General features: G+C 39.1%; 1 protein-coding gene across 5 annotated transcripts; it reads left to right on the top strand.

The window, feature by feature from the left end:
* The first annotated feature begins 577 nt into the window (after positions 1-577).
* On the top strand, positions 578-12,332 carry LOC103701663 (amino-terminal glutamine amidohydrolase). Of its 5 annotated transcripts, none has more exons than XM_088713412.2 (7): positions 578-809; positions 4,479-4,584; positions 5,781-5,858; positions 6,022-6,164; positions 7,882-8,006; positions 8,564-8,673; positions 12,120-12,332. In XM_088713412.2, exons 1-7 carry the CDS (start codon positions 661-663, stop codon positions 12,315-12,317), a joined length of 909 nt encoding a protein of 302 aa, XP_088569538.2. In that variant the 5' UTR covers positions 578-660; the 3' UTR covers positions 12,318-12,332. The 5 variants fall into 5 exon arrangements, with proteins under 5 accessions (XP_088569538.2, XP_008782034.4, XP_089784291.1 ...); XM_089928165.1 differs by lacking the exon at positions 578-809 and adding an exon at positions 3,832-4,153; XM_089928167.1 differs by lacking the exons at positions 578-809; positions 12,120-12,332 and adding exons at positions 3,832-4,153; positions 9,565-9,841.
* Positions 12,333-14,010: the final 1,678 nt, after the last annotated feature.

The following is a 14,010-nucleotide window of genomic DNA, read 5'->3' as shown; positions in this document are numbered from 1 at the left end:
AAGCATACAAAGTAGTTCTAGAGAAATACTAGTTAGATGAAAAGGGTCCAACATCTGTAAAAACTAAACCCAAAATGCATAGGGGTGTGAGGAGTTTTGAGGAATAAATTTTGAAAAGGTTTTCCCTCATATTGATGAGGGAAGGCCTATATCATGGAGTAGACATACTTTGGTATTTAATTGAAGGAATAAGTACGGAGAATTAGTGAAGTTGATAAGGTGTATTTATTGCACATTGAAATTTAGCGATGGTTTGGATTTTATCCTAAAAATTGAATCACCCTCTCAATTTTTTGAGTATTTATAGAGTGGACAACGGCAAATGTAATTGAAGGAAAAAAGGGGACAACCTTATTCCAAGGTGTATAGTAGTGGGATAAATTTATATCGCGTGATTCTACTTATATTTTCATAGAGTATAAAACTCTATTCCATGATTCTTTTTGATATTTATCAAGGATATCTCCCATGCGAGGATATCTGCCACCAGACGGCCTCTGCGCGTAGGCCTACGTCATAGGCCACAACCAGCCTGGGCCGCTCAGGCCCAACTCCAAACTCCTAATACCAACTTTTAGCATTTGGCAACCTCGCAAGTCGCAGCCTAATCCGCGCAAACGATCAAAAGAATTCCCGAACCCCGCGGGGGCCGCGGCATCCATGGCCGGCAACGGAGAACTTCCCGAGGACCAAGGCAGCAACCGCGCTCCAACTCCGGTCTCGTCCGCTGCCCCTCTTCCGTCTCCGTCGATGGCCACCGCCCCCTTCCACGTCGACATCTCGATTTTCACCCGCACCCCTTTCTACTGGTTATCTTCTCTCTTATCATCCTTTGTTTTGCTCATTCCTTAGTGTAATTGGTGTACTCCACCTTCTGGCATGGCATTCATGTATTAGAAAAAGAGTAATTTTTTTTCTTTTTAATTGTAGTGATTTTTTTTAACTGTAACTTTTCATGGCTGTGGAATGGGTTTATGCCACCATTTGGGGGTGAATGTTGGCTAATTAATTGGTGTTTTGCTCTTTTTATGGCACTATACAACACGCCGGCTTTTGTTTTAAAAAAATATCAAAATATATACATTGTTTTGGTTGGATTTCAATTTACAACTACCTCCCAACTGGTGCAGACCAGAGATGCTGGTGTAGCTGACCAATGGACAAGCCTTGTTATCGAGGATCAGAGTATGTCGACTGAAATTTGACAGGGTGTTGTAATTGGCTCCGAACAAGATGCCAATCCTCTGAGTTGCCGGGCATTTTTGGGGAAGAGAGGGGCCTGTCATGAAATCTGAAGGACTGGTTGGGTGGATAGGAAGACTTAACTTTTGACTTGACTTATCAGTCAGAATGTTGGATGCTTTAAGCTCATGTACTGGAGAGCAATTTTTTCGAGGTTCTGCTAGATTTGAAATGCATGATGACAGAATAAGATCATCTTTCATCTTTGAGGTGCAGGTTATTTGCAAATGATACAAATTGAACATGACACTAGTTATGAACAAAATCGAGGCCCAGCCAAGTCGATTTTTAAAGTTGTCAATTAGTAGAGAAATTCTGCTCGATCCTTTTGTGCAGTCTTCTTGATTAATAACCATGCCATTTTGATCGGATGAGGCCTGATTCTTGTCCTTGTAGGGCATAAATGCTAGTTTGAATTATCTTGTAAAATTGTACTGGGCATTCTCTACCTAGCACAACAGCGAAACTCCAAATTTCAGTATTTACAGGTGGATGAAACTAGACAAATTGTTTGCAGTTTTATATCATTTTGGAGAACCTTAATGCTCTTAAATCTGTAAGCATTCTTGACACAATTGCACTCTTTAGATGTTCCTACCCTCCACCCTCTCTCTCTTCTCTTCCTCTCTAAGGTATATGCTCTGTATTGAGTGTTATGACTCGGTGCAGCAAACCTTGGCTGGTACCAAATATAGAACCTTGAATTCATAAAAAAAGTAATATTTAGAAAAACTTGGTTGAATTATTATTATTATTATTCTTATTATTTTATTATTATTTGCTGAGGATGTTTGACCCATGATACTCAAAGGAACGAACTCCATGTCTTTCTGGAAAGTACAGTATTGATGGATTTAATCAATCTTGCAAAACTGATACTAAAAACAATCACTTTGTTAATTTGGAAAAAACCTGAAAGTATGAGGGTCATTTTTGAAAAATCTAAGGCTGAATAGTAAATAGATTAATGCAAAGCTGTACTAGTTTCTCAATCTTTTAAAGAGAAAGAAGGAATTTACAATTTCAATATTTATATTCCCTTGTGTAGTATGACAACAATTGTTGTCGCCATAGAACCCATGATTTTCTGTTAAACCAAATTTATGCAAGGACCACCTTCTGAAACAGGACTTTAGATAAAAAATATTACATCAGGTACTTGAAGGATTTGTAGTAAAAGGGAAAGAAGTTATTAATTCAACCAACTTTAGGCTCAGTTGTGCATGAAAAGTTTGATATAGTAGTCATATGAATTTCTGTGGAATTTATTGTCTGTTCTAGCAAAGCTTTCTTCTTTTTGTCCGTCGCATCCTTTGTTCACGCTTGCTTAAATACTCATGAGTCTGCTTATAATCTTTTTTCTGTCTTTCAAGGTCTGCTTAAATATAAAGTGTGCCTTAAAATTTCTCATCCCATTTATTTGGTAGGAATTACTTATAACTGCTAATGGTTCTTTTCTCCTTTTCTAATCATATGAAAGCTTGATGCTAGTTCATTGTTTCTTCACAACACCTGGTTCTTCATATCATCCTACAAATATTCCTTGTCAGTAGCATCACGAAGCCATTAAATTGTCACATTGCTTTCTGCCTCTGATATTGTGTCCTCAAGAGTTAAGCAACCAGAAATGATTGGTCATAGTCATCAAGCCTGTTGCTCCAATCAACTTAACCAAGTAAAAACATCATTACTAAACATAGACAAGCACCATCACATATTTTTTGGCTGATTTTAGTTGTATGCACTGTAATTGTTGATTACCTAACTCAGGCTTATTCTTCTTATTAAATTTTAGTACGTGACATGCTCACTATGTAAACAATCCCGATCATTATTCTCCTCCATAATTCCCTTTGTTAGTAGTAGCAGTGCATCTTTTAATATCACTTCAACTAATGTTTGCTTCCCTACTAGTGCTTTTCTGTGCTTGATAGTGCTCTTTTGTTCCATTTAGTGATTATTTTTCTCGTGCTATGTAATTTTTTATAAGGGCTAACTGCTAAGACTAAGATCACCAGAGTTGTATCCTCCTACATCATGGATTTTATTGAGTTCAAAAAGCAGGAAAATTGTATTAAATTGGTTAATGGGGTGAAATTTCTCTGTATGCTTGGGAAGCAGCCGAAGGATTTACACGTCGCAGTAAAGGCACATTTGAAGAAAGCCATGTTGTAGAATGGAAGAATAAAAGTCTACTCCAAATTGTTTTAGACTTTATGATGGGCTTGTGACATTCTCGCAGAGTCAAACAACCCCAGCACCAGCTCTCTCTCTCTCTCTCTCTCTCTCTCTCTCTCTCTCTCTTCTCCCCTCTTCCCCCCTCCTCTTCGGGCTTGGCATTGGAGATATATCAATTTTTTGATTTTCTGTTGAAAGTCTGTACTGTTGTTGATGATTTTATGTTGTTAAATTCTTTAGGTAATTTGGCTTCTGATTGTAACTAAGATTTATTTTCTCCTCTGCTATAAAGTTCAATCTAAACTGCAGAATGCAGCATCTTTGTTGTAAAGAAAAATACTATCACCAGATCGTTTTTACTACCATATTATCGAGGAAGGCTCCCTTCCTAAAAGGACATTGCCTTATGTTATTTTTCCCGTTAATTTATCTCTTCCCTATGGTAACTTTAAGTTTGATTAAGGCACAGAGGCTTCTCTTTTGAAAGCTTCTAGTAGACTAGTACCATATGGTAGTTGACTTAGTTCATCCAGTTTAATTCTTATTGAACTATGCATGTCTTATCTCTTGCTTTCTGTACTTTAAGCAGGTCCCATGCAGAAAATAGGATAGACTTTAGCTTGTTTTCTGTTGGCAGTGATGATTGCCACAAAAATCACACCTGTGGGATGGAAGAAACCATGTTTCATCTATTTGTACTAATCTTCTTGGCTTTGGTGGCTAAAATACCATTGTAAGAATTTAGCATGTCTAGAGATGCTATCTTTTATTAAACTTGAATGCCTCATGATTCAGATTTACACAAAGGAAAAGAGTCGTCTTTTTCTATGTTCCAAGTGGAATCATTTTTCATTAAGCCAAAGTGAAATTATTTATTTTCTATTCTCATTGAATAAAATACATGGGAATGGCTTGGGTAGTGCTACTTTCCTCTATTATTAGCATGCCATATACTTCTTCGATCATCTTCTTTCTTATTTTGCTAATTTTTCATCAATTTATACACAACTCACTGCTAGGATCTGAGTTTCTGACTTTTATTTACTATCCTTTAATAGTGAGGAGAATATCTATTTGCTTTGTAAGAAACTATGTACAATTGGGGTTGCTGATCCAACAGGGGATGATCTTTTTGTCGTGTTCATATCCAATGAAGAGAAAAAGGTATACCTCTTTCGTTTGTGTCTACCTTTCCCAAAAACTTTTGATAATTCAAGTCTTATTAAACCAACAGAGTTATTATTTTATTTTCTTGTTAGTAAGCAAGGAAATAGAATATTGACTTGTGATATGACTTGTAATGTTAGTATGCAAAGAAATAGAATATCATGACTTTTGTGATAGAGGAATAGCAATATTTTGTTTTCAACCCTTATGTTTTATGTGTTGGAGACTTGGAGTATAACCTTGCCCTGTATGACCATAGTTAAGTAAATGTAAAAACATAACTTACTAAAAATCTATGCTTTCTTAAAAAAATAACTCTAGACAAACCTAGAGTAGAAATAGAAGTGGTCTAAAGTAAATAGAAAAAACTGAGGGTGTATCCATGCATGCCAAATGTGTGTCATGCACCAAACTACATGCCATGAGTTTCAGTCCAAGGGTCAACATGGCATGGTACCTACAAATACTGTGCAGACCCATGACCAGCATGGGTACAAAAACAGTACCCAAATTCGTACCTGGGATAAGATGCTCTCTGGAGGATCACAATGCAGTAATGAAAAATTACTAAAGGGGTATTTCATTTTACAACATTTTCTTTTCAGAAAGCATAAAAGAAACTGCTTACCCAGGGTTTCTTACTTGGCTTCAAAAGATTTTTTTTCTGACTCCCTGTAAGAATTATCTTTGATAAAGCTTTTGTGTTGAATGACAAGATGACTAGTGGGTTCTCAGCATCCTTTTCGAACCAAAAATCCTAGTTCACCCTATATATCTTTAAAAAAGAAATTCCCTAAATGCCTTTATGTTATTTATCTTCTCTTCTTGGTTAACTCACGTCACTTATGCCTAATCCTGATATAATCGTAGTAATAACAAATGAGTAGATGACAGACCCATCATCTTAAGTTTCTCACAAAAAAAGAAAGATAAAGTTTTGGAAGCCGGTAAAATCATACATTGTAATGAGTCTATCCTCTCAAAAGAAAGAAAAAAAAATCCATAGACTCGCCGATTCTCATAGTATGGGCATACTTGCTTGATCAGTTTATCCTAACTCTTCAAGCTATCGAAGAAAGTTATATATTCTGGAAAATATTGTTCATGAAAATTTCCAACATTTCAAATCCTACTTTTCTTTTTACCTGGAGATTTCGCGAATCCTGATGCAAAGATTTTTGATACCCCTGTAGGTTCCACTATGGTATCAGAACGCTAGTAAAAGAATTGATGGACTGGTGTTGTGGGATTACCATGTGATCTGCATTCAGGTGAATGCCATATCTTTTCAGAATGCTGCAAGTAACTGGGCCTGACTAGTCAAACAATTTATTTTCTTAAGAATGTTACAGGATATTTACGTATACAGTATACTTCTTTCTAATTGCTGAATACTGATATAGTCATTGTCTCATGACTGCTCCTGATACACAGGGTAAGTCACAAAGAAACAGAGAAAGCAATGCTCATCCTCTGGTATGGGATTTGGATTCAAGTCTTCCTTTCCCTTATCCTCTTGACCAATATTTTGCTGAAGCTATTCGCCCACTTTTATATCTCAATTCCAGACATAGCAGGTATTCTTTCCCTTTAACATAAACAGTTGTGCACAATATTATAATGGCTTGCATTTAAATTTATCCATTCACACACATATGCTTATACTCAAATAGACACATAAACGCACCATGTATGTATATGCATATACACATACATATGTATACCTACATATGCATACATATTATTTAAAAAATAAGTTTATACATGTACCGATGCATTCATGTGTGTCCATACATTTATACATGTATCTATGATTATATATGTGCATGCATATAATTGCGTGATATAGTTCTCCAAAAACAATCAAGGAGCTTAATGTCAATATTTAAGTAATTGCTACATGAATTGCTTCATAGTACCTAGATTTTGCTGCTAGATTGTTGCATTTGTTGCATCAATTGCTCCTTCCCCAACACTTGCTTTTTGGATTATTCCAATTCCCTCACCCAAATTATGATCTCATCGTAGCAATGAAGTTGTGGCTATCTTAATGACATGAACAGAAACCTGTCAATCAACACCATGCTATTGGGCAAATTTTGCATCACAATAATGCTCAATTTAGACATCCAAATGACCTTAATTTTATAAACCAACTTGCATATGGAACGGAATAAAATTCCAGATTCAAACATTTTGAAGAAGAAATAATTTCTGAACAATAGACCTTTTCCTTTATGAAAGGCTGCTAAAATATTTTTGTGCCTGCTGGTAAGAATTAACAGCTTTAAAAGAACATATAAAGTTTTGAGAGTATGTATCACATGGAGCAATCGCTTTGGCAAGATTGTTCATCTTGAAAAGAAGCGATAAGGCCAAAAGTCGCAAATGGTAAATTAGTACATCAACACATCAAAGAGAGGCCAATAAAGACAGACCGGTCAATGGAAAGCATACGAGAAGATGAGGGATTGGCCTTGACTTGGAGCCATCATAAGTAATGATATGAGAGATGGGTGAGAGACGTGTGCATAATTGGAGTGGGTATTCCAACATTTAGACTCCTTACAGCCAATAAAATATCCTGGGATGTGATAATCTATTTTCTAAAATATCCACCCCCCCTCCTCTCCTTTTGCTTGATTTGCTTCCTAGAGTAGTGAATGGTAAATTCAAGGAGTTCTTTAGTTGGTCACAAGCTATTTATGCCTTTCCTTTCTTTTTATAGGTATTTGGTCATTGAGTGTCCACTCCTAGGCTTAAAAGCACTGAAAACTGCTTGTAGGGATCTTAACTTGAACTTGACAGCACAAACTTTTTTTTCTTAGGTGAATGTTCTAGTGCATTTTAGAATTCCTCGGACTTCTGCTTGTGCCCCTCTACTCTTGTTTTTCTCTTTTTTCAGTTCGTTACTTTCTTTTTATGTATAAAATATCAAAACATATTGGAGATGAAATCTCACTTAGACCATTATCCTATCACTGGCTTCTCATTTGTCCTTCCTCTAAACCATAACCCCTAGATTTAAAAATTTAAGCTCAAAATTTGCCCCTTCTAATCCTAATGAAAAAGAAATAAATTAAATTGAATGATTTACATGGTGTCTCATGGGTGATATAGCTTACATATTGATGCCTTAAATTTTCTAGAGAAAGATATTTGTGTCTTTCCAGTCTAAGAAGCACAACAGCATGATGAACTTTTAGCAGCATCAATTTACATGCCCTAACATGTTTCATTTCTAAAAATTTATTAAATCATTCCAAAGTAACTGAACAAACATATCCTGTACAGGCTTTTTCGGGTGGTTCATGCTCCTATATTTCTTCGTTTCTTTGCATCAGATAGAAGACACATGAAGGATTCCCAAGGGAATTGGATTTCATTGCCTCCTAAATATGGACCTATTATTGCTGAAGGTACATTCTTGTAGTTTACCAAAACCAAGCTTTAACATATGAACTGCTCCTGATTGTTTCTGATTCTTATTATAGTTATAAAATTGGCATTTGACTTTTTTTTATACATGGATCGCTTTGTAAGATGTTTGAAATCCTTGTTACAAAATTTAAAGGGTCCAGATTTATTTCAACTTTTTTTTTTCCATGCTTGTCAGGAATTTTTTTTTAATGATGAAGATCCAATTAAGTTGAAGGGACACTACTGATCTTTGATATATCCAGTGTTCTTTAGATAAATAATTTAGCTAGTATATTTGTTGCCCTAATATGTTTATAACTTACTGGGAATTTGCTGAGTTAACTCAGATCTCAGATTATCTGTTCTAGATTTGAAGTGGATACTGCATGCTGTATCACTGTCTAAATATTCAATGCTTTTTATTTCTATATGTTGTCCTTATCTGCATGAAACTTATCTGATGTTATTCGTTGTCAAGATATTGTATTCATACATTAAGCTTTTTAAGCATTCTGGAGACTCATCCCATTTCTCTTCCTCTTTTGTATTTGTGTAGATGGAACCATGAATAATCTTAATGAGTACATCGAAATGCATGCTACAGACATTGTGACAAACTTAGAGGACTTCATTGATGGTGTATACTCCAGCAAATATGGTGTGGTGGTAAGTGAAAGAATGCTGAAAGAGTTCTTTTCTCAAATCTATCGGTGATATTTTTTTGATTTTATTCCTATAATGAGAATTTATCGTATCCGAAGTGATCATTGTAAGAAGAAATTATATAACAAATTTTGATACCTAACGATTGGAAGCTTCAGATAATATATTGATCCAAATATATTTCTATGAGTTACTAACCTCATCATTTGTTCTGATAATGACTTTTTTCTATAATTCTCTTCCATAATAGAGGGCATTCTCGTTGAATTCCTCCTCATTTGCACATTATGTCATGCTTTTAGCTTCACCAGTCATTCGAAATATGAAATAGTTTGCTTCCAATTGATTGCTCATCAGATTGCTGATTAATTTAAAATACAGCAGTGAATTGCAAAATTCAACATCTATTTATAAATCTGTTTCATTGTTAAGAAAAAAAGTTCATTGTGCTTGGGACAGTCAGGTTCCTGGAAGTACTATTGATGGAGATAATCCATCTCTCTTGAATCAAATATAATGGGATCTTTCTTTTGTTTCCTTGCTGTTATTGCTTTTTTGATTAAAGATTTTTTCTGAAGTCGGATTTGAACCACAGCCTCCTAAGAGGACCAGAACTTGAGTCTGGCGCCTTAGACCACCCAGCCATCCTGACCTTTTTTCAGGATTATTATGCTTATGTTGTAAGCTATTCTTGCCTTCATTAAATTTTAGGAGACCCGTTATCGACTTTGGTGTTTGCCAAGTTCAGGGACCTAAAATAGATCATCCAAACAATATTGTCCTTCAACAGCACTTTAATGTTAAAGCATTATCTCGGGCAATTCCATTTCAATAAGACTATGGTTACGATCTTTCGTCTGCGCAAAACTAGCCGGAATTACTTTTGTGATGCAGGAATATATCTGCAGGAAGTTTCTGAGTGTTAAATGAGCAAAGCTATATGGGTGCATTTTTCGACCAAAAGGAAAAATATGAGTGCATATCTGTGTTACTCTTCTTCAAGTAGCGGCCATAAAGCCTTCATCTGTCATTTGCCAAGATAACAAAAGCTCAGCTATCATTGTGAATCCTGTTCCATTGCTTTCTGCCTAAAAATAAGAAAGGCATTACAGTTATAATTTCTTCATTTTTCAGTTCACTTTACGAGCAACTAAGCATCTTTCCAAATAAATGTGTCGTCATCATCATAGTATATATAACATAAAAGGTCTTGAGGAGGGCAGCAAACGAAGCAAACTGTTTATAATAGTGCGAACCAGGTTCAATAACAAGCATGTTTAAACTCATTCAAGTAAGAAGTTAGGCAAGCTTAAAAGCATTTTAAAGCTTGAGTCATAAACTAACTTGAACACTTTGGATTTGCAAAGTAAATAACCTGATATAAAGATTGTTCGGTTCAAATCAAAGCAATCTGAATTTAACAATATAATGTTGAGGTTGGGTCGAGCCTGGTCTGAGTAAAAAAAAGTACATTCAAATATTAATCCTATGGCATCCCTTTCTTTATCAGGCTTTCATCCTAAGTTCCACATATCACTACTGCTTTCCTTTCCCTCCCCCACCTCCCACCATGTCATGATAACGTACCATCTTCAACAATAAGCCCTTGTTTCTCAACTCAAACATAACCTCCTCGTTGAAATACTCATCCACTCAGGGGCTGAACTTTCATGTGGTGGTTGCTGGTGGCTGTTAAATCTTCGATACCTCGATCCTTGGAGCAGAGTTGCTGGTGGCTTGGGCAGACCTGTGTCATGCACGGTGAGTGCTTCAGGCTAGCTCATTCATACTGGAGGGCGACTTTGCTACTGTGATCAACTGGGTCCAAAGGAGCCCGCGCGGTGGTGGAGAGGAACATCTCCTGCTTCGAGACATTTGGGTGGTGGCTGTTAGATCTTCGATACCTCGATCCTTGAAGCAGAGTTGCGGGCGGCTTGGGCAGACCTGTGTCATGCACGGCAAGTGCTTCAGGCTAGCTCGTTCATACTGGAGGGCAACTTCGCTACCGTGATCAGCTGGGTCCAAAGGAGCCCGCGCGGTGGCGGAGAGGAACATCTCCTGCTTCGAAATATTTGGGCAATGGTTGGAGATGGAGTGGCCTTTCATGCTCGGCATGTGTACCGAGAGGTCAATAGAGCGACGGACTGGATGGCTGTATATGTGGCAAGCCACGTAGGAGGCATCCTGTGGGCTGGGAAGAGAGAGTTACGTAGGGCACTTCGAGACTTGTTATTTACTGGTTTTATTGGGTGTATTTATACTCATAATGTATGAAATATCCGTTTTAGGGCCCTAAAAAAACAAAGAAAAAAGAAAGAAAGAAAGAAAGAAGAAGAAGAAGAAGAAGAAGAAGAAGAGCAGCTTCTCCGCCATGTTTGGAGGAAGATCCATGGCTCCGACGACTGGACTGGCCTCCTGGACCCCATGAACACCCTCCTCCGCAGCGAGATCGTCCGCTACGCAGATTTCACGCAGGCCTGCTACGACGCCTTCGATTTTGATCCCACTCCAAGTACTGCATTGGATGGGTTACATCGCCGTTGCCAAAGACCCCTTGGAGATTGCTCGGCTTGGCCGGCGTGACATCGTTATTGCATGGCGAGGCACCGTCACGTACCTTGAGTGGATCGACGATCCCTCCATTAAGGTCGAGTTCGGCTTCTTGGATTTGTAGAAAGATTGCATAAGGATTGCAACTACTGCTCCTTCCACTACAGGAATAGTAATTTTTGCCGGCATTTTTCATGACCTTTTCCGACACTTATTAGCGTCGGCCAAAACCACGCCGATGCAACAGTCGGCGATACCTGAGTGGAAAAGGTTTTGGCCGATGCAAGAGGAAAGCGTCGGTAAAACCAAGGATTTACTAATCATGCTAATCATTAGTAAAAGGATCTTTGCTAATCATGCCACTAAAAATAGTCGACAACTTTGACGAGATTATTAATAAACCTGACAGGACATATAGATTAAAAATGAAGTTCAACAACAAAACTCATCAGAGGAGGTCGGCGACATTGGATGGCAGCTCCTCAACCATGACATTGTAGAACCTCTGAATGTTAGACAGCATTCTTTCATCTTCCCGGGTGACAAAGTATAGGGTAATACCAAGAATGATGCATGAAAACTACCATTACAGAGATGGATGTTCTTACCAAGAACATAGAGAAAAGTATGCATCTAACCTTGCTTTGTTTCTAATCCCAACCTTTTGTGAGATTTGATTGTCTTTGCTATCATACTTCCATTAGCATTACTCAAATTCAAGAAATGCAGTAATACTCGGTAGAAACAAATAGAAACTATCGCCAAAACCATTAATTTCATAAGCACACTACAAATTCCTTCTAAAATAAGCATTCAGCATACGAATCATTAAGAAGTAAGGCTTCATTTTTGTAACCTTTCTTTGCCTCTAAAAATATTTTGAATTACCTCTTTTTTAGGTGGAGGGAGATGGGGTCGGCCGGTCGGCACCGCAGAGGAGGGAGGAGGAGAGGAGGATGCAGACGGTCGCTCGGCGCCGGAGAGGAGGGAGAAGGAGAGGAGCTTGCCGTCGGACGTCGCTCGGCGCCGGAGAGGACAAGGGCCGGTCGCTCGTCATCGGAGAGAAGGGAGGAGGAGAGGACCTAGCTAGGGCTTGATCGATCGGGATGCAAAATGAGGAGGAGGGGGCCGGCCGCTTGGTTTTGTTACTAATTTGACTTTTGACGACGTGTATACGCGTCGTGTTAGGATGCGACTACGACGACGCTAATAAGCGTCGTCTATTGTTACGCTCTTTAAAAAAGCGTCGGCTTTTTCTATAACATTACGACAACGCTCAGGCGCGTCGTCTATTCTCGAGAATTACCGACGCTTAGTTAAAGCGTCGGCAAATCTTGGCGGTATTCGATTTTTCCCGACGCTTCTCCCTAGCGTCGGAAAAAAAGCATCGGGAAAGGCCGATTTTCCTACAGTGTTCTCAGCCAGAGAACAAATGCTAGCTGATATCAAAAGATTAGTAGGAAGATTCAACGACGAAGAGCTTAGAATTACAGTCGCCGGTATCAACTCCCCATATTCTCTATTGTTTAGCCCCATTTGCAAATGTCGTAAGCACTGAGCAAAGCCATAGCCGCTCCGAGACTGTACGGGGAGAGAATACGGAGCCGAGAGTCGGGAATTTGAGGAGCTTGGGGTGAAGGTGCTGCGGGTGATCAACTTACATGGCCGGGTGCCGAGCGTGTCGGGGATAATTGCGAACGAGAAGTTCCAATACCAGAGCACGCGGTGCATGCATAATTTGGAGGCTTATCTGCACCTGGTGGATGGGCATCGTTGCTGCTGGAATCAGCCTGTCCTATGGTATTGAAGGGCTCGACGATTGGCCGCTTGGATCATACTAGATGGTGGCTAATTGCTGCGTATATTAGATTACAGCAGCCAACGCCTGGACCTGCTGCACGAGCAGTTGAAATTGCTTGAATGTATTGCCGTCTCTGGCTCCAATGAGGGTAGAGCCTTGCATGTTCTGACCTGAAACAGTACAGATGAGAAAGTCCTCTTGCCGAAATGCATTCGGCAGGAGATCCTCCGATGCCTAAGTCAGAACGATACTCAGAAAACAGAAAAAGGTTCTCAGTAGTATGTTAAGATACCCAAGCATTTACCTGAAAGGTCCTCCTAAGAGTTGGTTGTATAAGCGAAGGCAAAAGCTTACTGTCATGAAATTCGGGCAAGTGGATCGGCCAAGATTGAAAGGCTTTTGCACATTTTGGATATCGGGCGTGGGCGTTTAACATGCGGATCGCGCCCCACCTATTAGGCTAGCATAATTTCGAAGATTACTTGAAATTTTGGCTATGGTGTCACCAACTTTAAGGGGATTTTTGAAATTTGAACCTGGCTGCGCGCTTCCGGGTGTGCCAAGTGGCTGGCCCTAACTGGTGGTGCGTTGGCTATGTGGTGAGCTTTGGTTGGATGACCTCTTGTATGAGTTGTGGTCGGTTTTGATGCATATCAAGTATCAGGGCAAGGGAAGGAGGTTCGAGTCAACGGGCGGGTAGGCAGGACGTGGCGCTCGTAAACAAGAGCTACGACTTCTTGAGGGAGAGGCTAGGGTTGCAGATGAGGTGGGGGCAGGATGAGAACAAGGGGATGGTGAGTGGGTGAGGATGGTAGGTGGGTGGTGCCGGAGAGGCCTCGGATGGAGGCGCATCCGCCGGACAAGGCTAGCCACCCTGAGAAGGTGCTCAAGGGTGGGAGGCCGCGCGCGGAATCCCTATAGTCCTCATCTATCACCATACCTAGGTTTCATTGAATCATCTATTGATGGTATAATCTCACTAAAGTTCC

This window comes from Phoenix dactylifera, chromosome 17 (genome assembly GCF_051530095.1).
Source record: "Phoenix dactylifera cultivar Ajwa chromosome 17, Ajwa_hap1_PhDact_Kaust_v1.1, whole genome shotgun sequence".
NCBI lineage: Eukaryota > Viridiplantae > Streptophyta > Magnoliopsida > Arecales > Arecaceae > Phoenix > Phoenix dactylifera.
This window is presented reverse-complemented; position numbering and strand designations above follow the sequence as displayed.

What these genes read in the sequence shown, in the direction of transcription:
- LOC103701663 (XM_089928165.1), top strand. Translation starts at nt 3,972, where the DNA reads ATGCATGTCTTATCTCTTGCTTTCTGTACTTTAAGCAGGTCCCATGCA. An exon ending in TTGGTGGCTAAAATACCATT is followed by an intron (nt 4,154 to 4,478) that starts GTAAGAATTTAG and finishes ATCCTTTAATAG; the next exon opens with TGAGGAGAATATCTATTTGC. An exon ending in CCAGCAAATATGGTGTGGTG is followed by an intron (nt 8,674 to 12,119) that starts GTAAGTGAAAGA and finishes CCTCTTTTTTAG; the next exon opens with GTGGAGGGAGATGGGGTCGG.